General features: G+C 37.3%; 2 protein-coding genes across 2 annotated transcripts; both read right to left on the reverse strand.

Moving 5' to 3' along the window:
* Window positions 1-321: 321 nt before the first annotated feature.
* LOC135078537 (uncharacterized) lies at window positions 322-8,814 on the reverse strand. Its single transcript, XM_063973075.1, has 3 exons — window positions 8,520-8,814; window positions 5,733-5,903; window positions 322-564 (listed from the first exon to the last, which is right to left on the reverse strand). The coding sequence occupies exons 1-3, from the start codon at window positions 8,566-8,568 to the stop codon at window positions 350-352; spliced, it is 435 nt and encodes a 144-aa protein (XP_063829145.1). The 5' UTR covers window positions 8,569-8,814; the 3' UTR covers window positions 322-349.
* Window positions 8,815-8,921: 107 nt separating this feature from the next.
* On the reverse strand, window positions 8,922-11,974 carry LOC135078538 (uncharacterized). The gene is made up of 3 exons (XM_063973076.1): window positions 11,729-11,974; window positions 10,977-11,138; window positions 8,922-9,448 (listed from the first exon to the last, which is right to left on the reverse strand). Exons 1-3 carry the CDS (start codon window positions 11,790-11,792, stop codon window positions 9,219-9,221), a joined length of 456 nt encoding a protein of 151 aa, XP_063829146.1. The 5' UTR covers window positions 11,793-11,974; the 3' UTR covers window positions 8,922-9,218.
* Between the last annotated feature and the right edge of the window lie 2,875 nt (window positions 11,975-14,849).

The following is a 14,849-nucleotide window of genomic DNA, read 5'->3' on the forward strand; positions in this document are numbered from 1 at the left end:
ATAAAGCAAATGACAGTCTAGCTACGACTCTTTATTGTTCAAATCAGACTCCTCAACCCTATTATACCTACTCAAGGGAGCAAACCCACTTGCTATACCCAGGGAGTTGAGTTGAGTTACCTACAATCATCAGAGAAGCACTTTGGCAGATGGTTTCCAGGTGGTCCTATATTCCAATCAAAGAAAAAAAAACAATGAAACAAATGACAATATAACCCACTTGCCGATGCACGGTGCCAGTCATCTTCAGTCGCTGTTATAGCACTGGCCAGGTAGTCACTATATTTAAAACAAAGAGATAAAAAAGAAAAATAAAACAAATGACAGTCTAGCTACGTCTCTTTATTGTTCACATCAGACTCCTCAACCCTATAATGCCTATTGAGGCAAACGCAATCCACTTGCTATGTTCTGGAATGGTGGCAGCATTGCAGTCATCAGAGAAGCACTGGCAGACTGTTTCCAGGTGGTCCTCGTTGTCAGCCTTGTAGCAGTCCCGGTGGTGACGTACCCAGCCGCAGCCACGGGTTACCCTCACCTCCGAGTCGTGGTGTTTGTGGAAAACTGAAGCAAAAAGGGTATTAGATAAAAGCCGATAGAATGATTTGAAAGAAAGAAAGAAAAGCTAATAATAGCTTAGGTATTCAGTGAAAATGAATTACAATATTTTTTAATTTTGGTGTCTTTGGTGGTTAAACTGTAGGTAACGATGCTCATAGATAGATAGCTCATTGCAATAGATGAATATAGCATAACGATGAGATGCTATTTTGCAAAAAAGAAACTAGGTTAGTGTAATTTACTCCTTACTCGTACTAACTCTGAACAGTCGATAAAGGCGCGGAGATTTCAAAGATGAGTGTTATGTAAAATTTAGAATCTACCTGGACTAATCTAGATTTTACCTGCAGGTAAAACTGAATTTATCTGGTTAGGTAACCTTCCATCACCACGACCTTTCCGCGCCAATAGATGCTAAGTACCGTTTCATTTTAACAGTGGCGGATTTACCAATAGGCCAAGTAGGCCAGTGCCTAGGGCGGCAGATTTAGAGGGGCGGCAAATTTAGCAAATTTTTTTTACAGGAAAAAAAATATAATTATACGTATACCTACACAATCCATATATAAATAAACGTTTAATAAACGCACTGTAATATATTCTTAGGTACTTATGTGATCATGAATTTTAAAATATTCCAATAGCGTTTCAATAAAAATAAAATAAAAAACTCTTAAGTAACACAGGATCTTCGGAGCCTAGCACGAGCACCATCTCTCCACAACTTCGTGTATATTGTTTTACAGGGTAGCCCAGAAGAAAATTCACTTTTGAATATTCAAGGAAACGAAAACTGTACATTTTTGTAGAACTTAAGCGATTGCAATTTAAAGGAAATTTAGTGCAATTTATTTTAAAATTTACTATCTTTTATAAATTTTATCGTACATGTGATTCCCTTGACGTTTACAACATTCGGTCAACATACATCAACATTTTGGAAAACTTTCGTAAGCGCTCCTGCACACTGCGCGCGCCGCGCGCCGCGCCACGCCGTCGCACGGTGGTCCCGATTTAATAAAACATGGACATTGATGCTAGAAGCACGAAAAATTTTTTTATGGTTACTGCTATGATAACTAATATGGCAAAAAAAAAAGAGAATTGTAAAAATATACATTTAAACAATGTTTTTTACCGAGTTAACACAATGCATAGACAACGTTAATACTGAGGAAGACGCTCTAGTTGATGAGACTGCGGAAGTAGATGTGCAACCATCGACTTCTGGTATAAATAAAAAACCTTTTGAAGATTTATGCAAAATTCTTCTTCTGCAGAAGAAGAGGCGCTCTCTAACACTTTTAGATCATTCTGAGGAGGAATTAGTTTACGCTTTATGTGCTAAACTGAAAGAGTCTAACAAAACGAAATTAGCGACTACCTATAATCAAAGAACTGTTCCAAAACGAAGAACAGTATGAAATAGTAGACAATCTTTTAACTTAAAACTGTGTCTACCTGAAGATAAACGTTAGCGCTAGTTACATCATGTAATTTGTCAAAATGGCAATATCGCAATTTGAGATTCATTCTCGCTTCAGAGAGTATTTATGGGCTTCCATCCTATCAAGAGCTTCTGGAAACAAAAAAAACTTGTTATCCTTCAGAGAGAGACGATATTTGTGTGAGTTATCAATGATGGACATATTGTAAATTGGGCAACCTCTCGTATAAGCTACTTTTTGACGGCCAGCGGACCTATACATACAACTTTGTATTAAGTATTTCCCTTATTTTTTTTTATTTTAGTAAAAGTTGATGCATACGAGTGCGCGCGAGTGCGAGTCGTTGTTATGTGTCATCAAAAGTGTCCCTTATACACCATATTGTAATTCTGGCAATTTTTCGTGGAAATATGTAATATAAAAAAATCGATTTTTCAACCCTCGATAACTCAAAAGTACGCAGAGATAAGTGACAAGTATCGTCGCATGAAATACTCAGAATCACTTGTTTTATAACATGTGTGATAGGCATCTTGACATCGTTATAGAATTTCGAAAAATTTACAGAAACGTAATTTCTTCCATACAAAAAAATGTATATATTTTTTTTTACTACGAAATAGACGTCGTAGGATTGTAATATTTTTTTGCCTTATTAGTTATCATAGCAGTAATCATCAAAAAAATTTTCGTGCCTCTAGCATCAATGTCCATGTTTTATTAAATCGGGACCACTGTGCGTCGCCGCGCCTTTGCACTGTTTATAGGCGCCGCGTGAACACCGCTGAGAACCGCTGAGTTAGAGTTACCTCAAAATGGATTCAGGATGGATGAATGCTGCAGAGTTTTTGGATTAATTATTAGAGTATAGGTACTCTGCTCATAAGGTAACCCCACAAAAAGAAGTCTGCTGGAATGAGATTAGCGCTTCTTAGAGGCAGTGAGATTTCACCACTGCTTAATTGGTTTGTTGCATTGAAAGGATGATTAATTTTTGAGAGCGCTATACTGGTAGGCTGAAAAGCTTTTTGGTTTCAAAGCTGCAAGATTTGCAAGGTTGGAGCACTTGGTTTCATCAAGATGGGGCTACGTGTCACACTTCAACTGAGAGCATTTAGATGGTAAGAGACATGTTCCCACAAAAAAATAATTTCAGGCAGGGGTGACATCTCCAGGTCACCAGGAAGCCCTGATCTCACTCCAGAAAATTATTTTTTGTGGTGTTACATTAGGAATAGAGTATACTTTTATAATCCAATAACCATGCAGCATCTGAAGCTGAACATTCGGCAAAAAATTTAAAATAGGTTTCGAGGTAATTCTGACGAACGCATTCCAAGATTTCGATGTATGTTGATCGAATGTTGTAAGCGTCAAGGAAATCTCCTGGGCGATGTAATTTAATAAAGAGGCGCTTTTTCGGTTTTCCGGTTATACCGCGTAAAGGACTTACCCTATCGAAAAGTGGTCTTCCTGACGGTTGAAGGGCATTTAATCCTGCATTAAATAAGACCAAATTCATATGTTTTGAACAAACCGTTCTCGTGCAAATGTTCGGCAAAGTATAAAATATGTGTATAATTAATGACCCTCTCCACGTCCAATGGCTCGTTACCCGCAGGCTTCCAAGTCTTGAAAAGGAGCGCCTCAACCAGTGTAACCCTATCAAGGCTTACGAGCTGGATGCGCCTATCCTTGTTCGTCCCAGCCGTTCCTTAACTGCGGTTGCTGCACCTCTTCCTGGCACTCACCTGAACGACTCTGTGTTACCTACTGTGGCTGCCCCTCTTCCTTGTAACGAGCCATTGGACGTGGAGAGGGTCATTAATTATACACATATTTTCTACTTTGCCGAACATTTGCACGAGAACGGTTTGTCCAAAACATATGAATCTGGTCTTATTTAATGCAAGATTAAATGCCCTTCAACCGTCAGGAAGACCACTTTTCGATAGAGTAAGTCCTTTACGCGGTATAACCGGAAAACCTAAAAAGCGCCCCTTTCGGGGGCCCCCACCACTAAAGCACAACTCCGTCGAAGTCGAAAACCTAGGAGAGTCTTAATGGGCAACCAATGAAGCCATTAAAGCAATAAAATGTTTTGTAGGAATTTTTCCGATTTAAAATCTAATTCTTCTGGCCTATTAATGCTTTATCTCTTTTGTGCATAGAGTCAGAACTTATGAAAAATATTTAATTAATATACGTCGATATAATTAATGATTTTGCAAATTTAAAATCTCGCAAGAAAATAATGTAAAACTTATTTGATCTCATTGTCTGTCACCATTAACTGAATTGTTAACATGTTAGATTTTAATAGAAATTTTTTGTATTGTTTTTAAACTGTTAAGTCCAATAAAAAATATTTACCAAAAACAATGTTTACTGACCACACATTATTTTGTCTGTGTTCATATAGTGCAGGTATTTTTAAGTCATGCCTTTGCCCACCTTAGGATTAGTACATACTGCTTTTTTAGGTCAACATTAAACTCTTCATTACATAGCGGGTTGCAATAATAATCTAGTAACTGACAGAAATATCATTAAGTTCACAATCATACTAATAACGGGATTAAACTAACGTATTGAATTTCAAAAGTCAGTAGGTAGGGGCGGCAAAAATTTAATGGCCTACTAGCGGCAAATTTGTAAATCCGCCACTGCATTTTAACAATTTTGTCTTTTAGGTTTTAAACAAATTAAAGAAAGGACACAACGCTGTCTTAATTATACCTCTCTCGAGAAAAATATTAATGTAGGTAAGTCATATTGTAAAAGTCATAAACATACAAACTTGACCTACAAACATGATCTGACAATGACCGAATGACATTCTCATTATCAAGTTGTGTTATCAAAATGTTTATTTCAAGTTCCATACTTCCAGTTCATATTTCCATGCCATCAATCAACGCGATCGACGTGTAAGTGACATGAAAGAACTACCTACTTCAGTAATGGTTTCTTAATAGGTTAATCTATGTACCTAGGCAGCAAGGTTCTGGAATGGAGGCCGCGTACCGGAAAACGCAGCGTGAGACGTCCACCTACAAGGTGGACTGACGACATCGTAAAGGTAGCAGGGAAGCGCTGGATGCAGGCTGCTACCAATCGATCAACGTGGAAAGCATTAGGGGAGGCCTATGTTCAGCAGTGGACGTCCTATGGCTGAAATGATGAATGATGATGATGTACCTATAAGACCCCAACCCTAACTGTAAGATAGAGAGCGTAACTAAATTGGTTTAAATTAAGCGTCAAGCCATTGAAAAATCTCGATCATTAAGTGTTCAGGCCTCCTACAATCATTAGTGCACGTCCAATTGCTGAAATAATGATGATGAAAGGAAAGTAGTCCGGAAATTCGAAGCCGGCTCCAAAACTTGTATTGAGTTCACTGTTGCTTTATGATTTGCGATGATTAAAAATAAACAAAGATCTGACGTAGTTCAAGATTTGTCGTGATTGCCCTACTTGTTCTAGAGAGAGGTTGTGTCGAATATAAATGTATAATAATCATAATAATGCAATGCACAGAGCATTGTTTCTATGTGTTCTAAAGGTTAAATAAATAAATAAAATAATGCCGACGATCTGATGGAGGTCGCCTGATGCGGGCAGCGCAAGACAGTTGTGGAAATTTTATCCTTGTGGAAGTCCTTGTCCTGTAGTGGACGTCCTTTAGCTGAAATAGATAGATAATAAGTAAAAACCTACTGGTCTGCACGATCTTCCTGCAGAAGAACTGGTGGTTATCCGGCGAGAAGACGCCGCTGGCGCAGTTGGTCATCTTGATGAACTTGTTGAGGGTTTCCTGGTCGTAGCTGGTGGGGTCCAGGCACATCGAGTTGTTGGCGCTGTTGCACTCGTAGCAGCGGATCGAGAGACCTGGGTTGTGAGGTAAAAAACAGTGCAATCTGGTTTATTATCTAAATGGTCGCATGACACCGATTTCTATTGTGTCTCGATTCACTGGTACCTGAAGGGCTACTGCAAACTTAACTCTAAACAAAATAAAAATATACTTATTTTACTCAAAAATGAAAGTGTGTCCGTGAGGCAAAGAGGCGAGGATGCTGGCTGCAGGCTTAGTATTGCCATTCAGCGAGGAAGGGCTACTTAGATAACTCAAGAGCATTTAACTATTGGACTAATTAATTATTTTCAGATAATAAAGTTCCACAAACTTCCTTCAGTTCTGTTAAAAATTTATGTCTGCAATAATGTCCTAACCAAACTACGAGTAGACTAAAACGAAATGAAATTGTCACCTGCTATCTATATGAAAGGTTTCTAGTTTTCTTATCCCTAATTGAAGAATGAGGCATTAGTCAAGTGTTTCTTAAATGTTTATTAAATAAAAATTAACAATGATTTGAAACTCCATAATTTGAGTTATAAATATTATGTACAATTTTATTGGCTTAAAGTTTTGTTATTGCATTGAAACAAATGACATTGAATCCAGTCGTCTTCAATGATATCCAATAATTAACATAGACGCTCCTAATGGCAACCCAAGTAACATTTTACTCCATTTTAGAGTTCACATTTAGTTCCAATGTGTACTTAAAGCATTAGTACAGTTCACTCGTGATGTATAAGCTGTATTATTGCAATTAATTACACCTATACCTGTCTAAGGGACTTATAGGAGTGTAGACTAGTGTAGAGTTATACTTTTATACGATTGTTGGTGTTATAATACTCTAACAACTATCCTTTAGTCAGCCATCTGACTAAGAGCATTATAGGAGGGTAGAGATACGGCAACCGCTGTTTAACGGCCTACTTGTACGATGTTATAGAGCTAGCATTTTAATAGAACACACGTGGTCATTTATAAAGCCAAAGGCTGTTATGTTTACTTGTTTTAGACTGTTATACAGCTAGTAGCTGTAGTAGGACTTGTTTGTGATAATTAAAATAACCTTTTTTTACTATCTGTACAAAAGTGTTTCAATGGTTCGCATGTACACTGTAGGCTGTTAAAAGGACTATATGTGTTGTCCATTAACATCAATAGCAGTTTATTTGTCCACAAGTACTACTCTTATTTGCTTTAAGCTGAACACGAATGTGAATGTGATATTCTATTACACATTTCCCCAAGCCTGTTTTTAGTTGTTCATGGTGGTTCTGTACATGATGCAGAGGAAAATATTATGCCTGAACCTGAAATTTCCCTTCAAAATATACCAGATATCAGAGTGTTATGATTGCAGTTCTTGTGATAGTGAATACCATTTTGATTTGGACAATTATTTAACCTTTCGCAAAAAAAAATAAGAACATGGGCTATTGAAAATCGTATTCCTCATTCCGCTTTGAATAAATTATCAAGCATAATAAACGAATTTAAACCGGGAACACTACCGTCTGATGCTTTAGGTATTCATACTTGACTATTAGTACCTGGGCTAGGCGATTTAACGGACATTAATAATTTTTATTGCGGATCTCTAAAATTTCAGTATTTGAAAGAATTAAAGATACACAATTGACCTGAACTAGGTACATCTTAAAGCTGTACATAAGTTCACATTAGAATAAATTTATAGACATTAGCGCTGTAGTGGTACAAATGTGGAACTTCATATAGATAACAGCATTCTAACAGAACACATGTGAACCTAATATACGCTCACCGCATTAAATTGGAGTTATAACAGTTCACATAGCCGTATTTCATTTCCACCATTTTGTTCTACATAACCTAAAATATTTACCAAATAAATCTCCAAAATTAATGCAGATTTATCACAAAATTCGCAGATAGAGCGATTGAGTTTTGGTTTCATGTTATAATTAATTACCGTAATATAATTATAATGCCAATCCAATATCAAAAACTGAAAATTGTAGATTTCCTCTCAGCCAGTTTTAAATATTTTAAAATGAATATCGCGTTTTTACAGAGGCGCGTAAATATTTTAGCTGTAAATATGTATACATTTCACGATAAAGTTGCATTCCCAATGGCATTAACATTATTAAGTATTTAAAACCCGTGTTATTATTTGCATAAATGATTATCCGCCCGAGTTGTTTCCCTCTTGGCACTCACGTACAAATACCAAACTAATATTAAAATGTGGAAATAATTTAAGACACACGTGAACTTTAGGTAGCATTGGAGTACTTTTGTCGGACTTTATAACTTTGAAAGCTGTGCATTTAGCCACTTGTTACTCTTTATTGTCCTCACGTACGTTGTATGGTTCACACTGCGTCCCATATAGTGCCGTAAGTCAGCCTTAAGTACGATGTTACTACTTAAACTGCTATTATAATGCTATTATACTGCTAATGTACAGCCTTAGTGAACTTAAAGCTGTCTAATTTGTGCCCAAACTGGTTCTATAAAAGCATTATAGCAAGCTATACAGCTCGTATACAGCTGACATACACAGCTTGTGGAGTACATGTGAACGACTATTGAACTCTTAAATGGAGTAAAATGTTACTTGGGAATGATACCGACTGACCTTAAAGATAACTCACCCAGAGGAACGCACACTGATAGCACCACCAAAACAACCGCGTATTTCATTTTTAGGCTTTATTTTAGTAATTAATGAATTAAATGTGACAAATTAGCGGCCTGTACCACCGGCCGATATAATCGCACTGTGCAGGGAAATCGGTAAAGCTCATCTGACTGTATAACTAATGTCGAACACCAATGGTACGGCCCTATTCTGATATTGGTATATGAACCTACGAACTTTTTGAAACAATACTAAATGAAACTTAGATTTATTTGTTTACGAACACCAGAGTGTTACTTAAAAGTACTGCTACGAATGTGTGAATTGTGAGATAAAGTAGGTACTAAGTTTTTGAACTTTAACCTAAAATTATTGATAGCTTCTCTAGAAATATCGTAAAATAATAAAGAAAACATGTAGGTAATGATTTTTTATTACTTTGTCGATTATTATTATCACATGTTTATTGTTGGCGACATATTATATTTTCTAATTTGTACAATATGTTACGATTAATTAACAAAATAATGTAATTCGTAAATAAGTATCTCAATCTCATTATTGATCTTTGATTGAAACCCGAAAATTCTTAGGAACATACTGCGTTAGGTAGGTACTTGTACTTAGTAATTTAAGAACGTAAATAAAATAATAATTAATGTAAGTTTAAGAAGTTCTCGAAATCATAAAATAGTCCATTGTCAAAAAAGTTTCAAACTTTTCCCCGCCAATTTTGGTAGCAAACCAAGATGGCGGTGAGGGCGCCAAGAACTGTCACTTTGACGTAATCCAACATGGCGGCCGCGTTGCACATGTCTCCAAAGCACTGGCACACGGTTTCCAGGTGGTCACTGTTGTCAGCCTTGTAGCACTCCCGCTTGTGCTTGACCCAACCACAGGTGCGGGTCACTCGGACTTCAGGGGTCTTGTCTATGTGGAGAACTGGAAAAGAAGACTTTATCATCAGGGCATTTAATTTTCAAATTATCCGAGGGAAATGGAGTATGTCAGACTCCCTACGCTGATCAGACGTGTTGGGGAGGCCTAATGTAAGCATTCTTCCTTAGTCGCCTCTTACGTGATGCACAAGAAGATTGAGGGTGGTGGTGAGTGACTGAACTACATGACATTTTATCTAATGGAAGATAGCATTATTTTTTTAAAATAATTAAGTAGGTACAGAAGGGAAGTACAAAATCATTCGCAATTTCCAGAATACGGCTGCATTTTCACGCACTGCTAATTTCAGTGGCTTTTTTATAGCCTTTGTGAACATACAATGTTTTTGTCCAGGCCAACGTGCAGTTAGCCGACTATGAGACAAAAAAAGTCATTGAGGCTGCATTGAAATGGAGCGGCGTGCGGCCTTTGTGTCGGAGGTATTATGATTCTATCGTAGTACGTTTGGAAATTGTAGTGTATTTAGGCTTATAGTAGCAACATGTACCTAAAGCTTGTGGAAATGAGTCATTATGCCTATTAGCAGAAAAGGAAAACGAGGGCCGTTATAGGCATTAGATGGATATTTTATCTTATTTTATCGTGTGGACTATAATCACAACAAATGTGGGATGAGCTCGTTTCTTTCAGAAGAAATCCACATTTAAATAGGAAGAAGAAAATTAAAAGTTAAGCGAAGAAATGAGAAACCTTAAGAGAAATGGTGGTGGCTGAAAACCAGCGCTGTCTAGGGCAGGTAGTCCTTGGCGGCACATGCTGAGCCACCTCCATTTGCTTTTTCTTTTAGCATAAGTTATTTTAAGCTTATAATGTAATTTTGTTTCTTGTAATTCCTTTTATGTATAAAAAGCAATAAACGTTTTTATTATTATTATTATTATTATTAAGAAAACAAGGTTCTTCGTGTGCCGCCTCCTGTGGTAATCAAAGACGAGCCTTGACTCTTATTAAAAAGGCAGCTATTTATAAAGTTGCATGAAGTTTGATAAAAAGAAAGATCGGCCTCCTAAGGCACAATAAGTTTACACAGGTGCTTGTAGAGTACCCAAGAGCATTCGTCAAAGAGTTTGACTTCTGACTGAAGTGACTGATTCCACCTGGGTATTGTCTCACTGGTCTGCGCGATAAGAAGCAGAAGAAGTCTTTGCTGGTATCGTGACTATTTTGACTAGTCTTAATTGCATTTTCGTTTGGTTTTTGGTTTGCCTAGAAGAAATAGAACTAAGTACCTAACGGCCGTTTGGTGTAGTGGTTCGAAACGGACTACTATTCCGGAGGTAGCGGGTTCGATTCCCGCACAATACAAACAATTGTGTGCATGAACATATTTGTTTGTATTGGATTAGGTGTTTTCTATGTATAATAAGTATGTATTTACAAAAAAAAGTATTTAAGTATGTTTATATCCGTTGTCTAGTGGCCATAGTACAAGCTTTGCTTAGTTTGGGACTAGAAGCGCAGTGTAAAATGTCCAAGGATATTTAAATATTTATTTAAAAAGTATGCTTACTGGTCTGGGTGATCTTCCTGCAGAAGAATTCCTTGCTGATGGCGTTGGGGACGGACTGGCCGCAGTCCACCACCGGCACGATGGCCTGCATCCGAGGGTTGTGCATCTCGAGACAGGCTGAGTTGTTCGCGCTGTTGCACTCGAAGCACTTGATGGCCGAACCTTGGTTTAGAAGATTACAAGTTTGTGAATATTAAGGATTAGGAAAATAGGTATTAGGATATTCATCATCATCATTTCAGCCATAGGACGTCCACTGCTGAACATACGTAGGCCTCCCCCAATGATTTCTACAATGGCCGGTTGGTGGCGGCCTGCATCTACCGCCTTCCCTTTATAAGGTTGTCGGTCCACCTTGTGGACCCTTTTAGGATATTGCAAAACTTTAAAAGGAGCGTAGGCTCTGGATGAAATAAATGCATGCAAACAATGCAATCCTTTACTATCCTGCCAAAAGAGGCCTAAGGAAACCCCCTTTAATGGACATCATTGCAATGCACAAGGTGCTGATTCCTAATCGCCAAGGAGAGACATAACCTGCTGCAGGAATGCTTAAAACATTTCCCCCAGTAAAACGGTTATTTATTAATTCTTGACTTTAGCAATTGATATAAATAAGTGATTCAAATGCATTTTAACCTACAGGCGCTCGCTTATATGCCTGAGTGTAAGAGAGTAAGAGAACTTAGGTAACAAGAGGAATATGTTTACTGAACGGGCAATTTTAAATTGAGCGAGATATAAATACTTACAGGATGAGAACAATGCCGGCAACAAAACTGATAGCACAGCGTAATTCGTATTTTTCACAGCCATATCAAACTCCTAGCGCTTTGGAACGGAAATATTTTTAAGTACCTCGCAAAATAGCTGAGTTAATTCTCAGGCGTTCTGCGCTCACTATTACGCACAAATTGGTGTTAATGCGTTAAAAATATTTAATAAAAACTGTATTTTATACTTTTTATGTTTTAAAATTCGTTGAGCCTCTGCTAATATACACCGTTGACTGCTTATTGTATGACCTAACATGAGCTTATAACTCAATGCTCCTTTGTGAATCAGTTGCATACCACAAAGGGAGAAACTGGATTCATTCGGTTGTAAGACTCTGTAGAAAGGTAGCTGGGATCGGGAAAGGAAGCATTAATAAAGTTTAAGTGGAGTTTCAAATGTGTCACGGCGTGGACTCGAAGGAACCGATCTGGTACAGAAAATGTAGGATATGTATCCTGCTCAGGTAGGTACTGGTATGTTCTTATGTCTGGTTGTTGTCAATTTGTAGAATAATAAAGGTCAAAAAGGGCCCTCTCTTCCCGAAATTCTATTAGCCCTGGAAAATTAGAGGCCCTGTTTAGGTTACATGTATGACTATTTAAAATAATTTTGTCGCCGAAGACAAGAAATTGACAAAATGACAAATCTTTACCATGCTTGCTGATGATAACGATGTCATCAATAAAGATACAATAAATGCTAAACTGAAAGATCTGAACAGCACAAGACTCGAGGTTGGACTGATGATGATAGCCTAGGTCAAATCAAAACTAATGAAGAGCAGCTCAAAATAGATGCAAGGCCGAGGAACACGAAATAAGCAATTGAAATGATTATCCAATAAATCATTTTAAGCAGAACTTTTTTGAATTATATTGTTAATTTTATCCCTAAAATTCAGTCTCAGTTTAGAGTTGATTACTTAAAATACACGTAAAAGTTTTTATTTACAGAGTTTCATAACATTTTTCTTTTAATCTTAGCATTGACATGACAATTTGTTAGCAGTAGGCATCCAAGTCAGAAAAGAAGAGGAGAATATTAATTAACTTTAAAAAAAAAAAAAACCGACTTTAAATGCGTGAACACAAAAAAAACTAAAAATTAAAAATATTGCGTATAAAAAAGTTCATCCCCAATTTTCCACCCTTGGGGGTGAAATATTTTCTTCAAATTCGCATGAAACCACCCTTTTGATAATACCTATTCAACAAAAAAATAATCGTTCAAATTGATTTATAATCGGCGGAGATATTGCGTATAAAAAAGTTCATCCCCAATTTTCCACCCTTGGGGGTTGTTTTTTCTATTATTAAATTTAAATGGGACCACCCTTGAGGTATTACCTATACGCGGAAAAAAGATTTGTTCAAATCGGTTCATAATTGGCGGAGTTATCGCGTAACAAACATAGAAAAAAAACATACGGGTCGAATTGAGAACCTCCTCCTTTTTTGAAGTCGGTTGAAAATGATGAAAGTTACCAAATATCAAGTAATAAACTTATTTATATTCTATGCCGATTTTACACTTCAACTCGTAAAATGCAGCTATTAATATACCTACATCTGTGCTTTAGTTTTATGGAGCAATAACAAATGTTCTTAGACTGGAACTGAAGTAGGTAATAATCGTAAGGAAGTACGAGTAGTTACTAAGCGAGAAAATGACATAAATAATATGTATAAGTCCAATGTCTTTTACTACGATATACATTTGCTTCTGCCCGCGGCTTCGCCTGTATAGATTTGTATAATAAGGTATATTAATTAATAATGCTTACATAAAAAACATCCGTTAAAAATATCATTTTCTTTAGCATAGGTTTGTATTGTGCAGAAGTTTCGTAATTGCTTTGCTCATGCACTGCTCTTTTAAATTACCTACGTAATCTATCTAAGATTGGTCAACATTTTTAGCTTAGGTATGCTTAAAAAATGCAGCTTTTATGAATGTAATCTTTCAAAAAAACTAACTCCGACAATAAGGTACGAGTAGGTACCTATTTGAAACCTACTCGAAATTGCTCTAAACTCATAACTTCCTTTGATCTGATCTGATGAGATCTGAAAGTAGATTTCAGGAAGTGTCTCCACCAAGCTTATCAGCGGAACCCGTCAGTCACAGAATCTTGGCATTCCATAATAATGCCAAGATAATTCCTATTCCTATAATACCGCCAAGATTTATCTAGCCGAGGCCCAGTAACACGGGAAGCCCGCGCGCCGCAGATTGCAGGAAGTCCTGCGTTCTACCAATTGCCTCGGAGCTGTATAAGCGAGGATACACATGGATAACAATTTCGGGTATAAACACTCTTTTTAGGGTTCCGTATTTCGAACCATTATCCTCTAGGAAGTCTAGTGTCCATGCAAATGCTTTTTCTATCTGTCTGTCAAGATCCTTATTTAAAGAATGGTTACTTGGATACATCAGGTTGATATTCCTTGCATCTATATTTTACCGGTTCAAAAAGTAAACATGCAAAGATTTTTTCTTGTAAACCCGAAGAAAACAGATGTTATTTGAAAACTACGCAAACTTTAAGCTTACTCAGACTTAAAGTTTTCGCAGAGAGTGCTTTTTGGACGACAAAAGTTTATTTTGCTATAGTCCAAAACAGGACTGATGAGTAAAAGTTAAAATCAATGGAAAATGTTAGCATTGTTGTGTTCCGGCAGTTAGAGGTAAGTCTGCCAACTCCTATGTGTTTGAGGATTCCGGATGAAGCTCGCTTCCATCTTAGGCGCGATCATCACTTACCAGCAGGCCTAGAGCTTCCTCGATGTCTTATTGAATTATCAGTAGCCTAGTTAAATACCCACTGCAATGAAAATAAATATGACGTTTGTGATAACAATAAGTGACCCAGTGTGGCCGATGCCCAAGCGCAGGATACAATGGCAATCAGGCGCGCGGGCGGATGGTGATGTCGCATTGCCTAGGGAACAGGCCTTGCGCAACCGCAGCCTAGGCATCGCAATGGAGTAACACCAGTAACACGCATGTCTCATGAACTCCTCGTCAAGGAATGGAAAAACTCTACTAGTTAATATTTTATTGACCCCTTTACAACATGAGGAATGTAAAAAGCGC

This window comes from Ostrinia nubilalis, chromosome 15, assembly GCF_963855985.1.
Source record: "Ostrinia nubilalis chromosome 15, ilOstNubi1.1, whole genome shotgun sequence".
Taxonomy (NCBI): domain Eukaryota; kingdom Metazoa; phylum Arthropoda; class Insecta; order Lepidoptera; family Crambidae; genus Ostrinia; species Ostrinia nubilalis.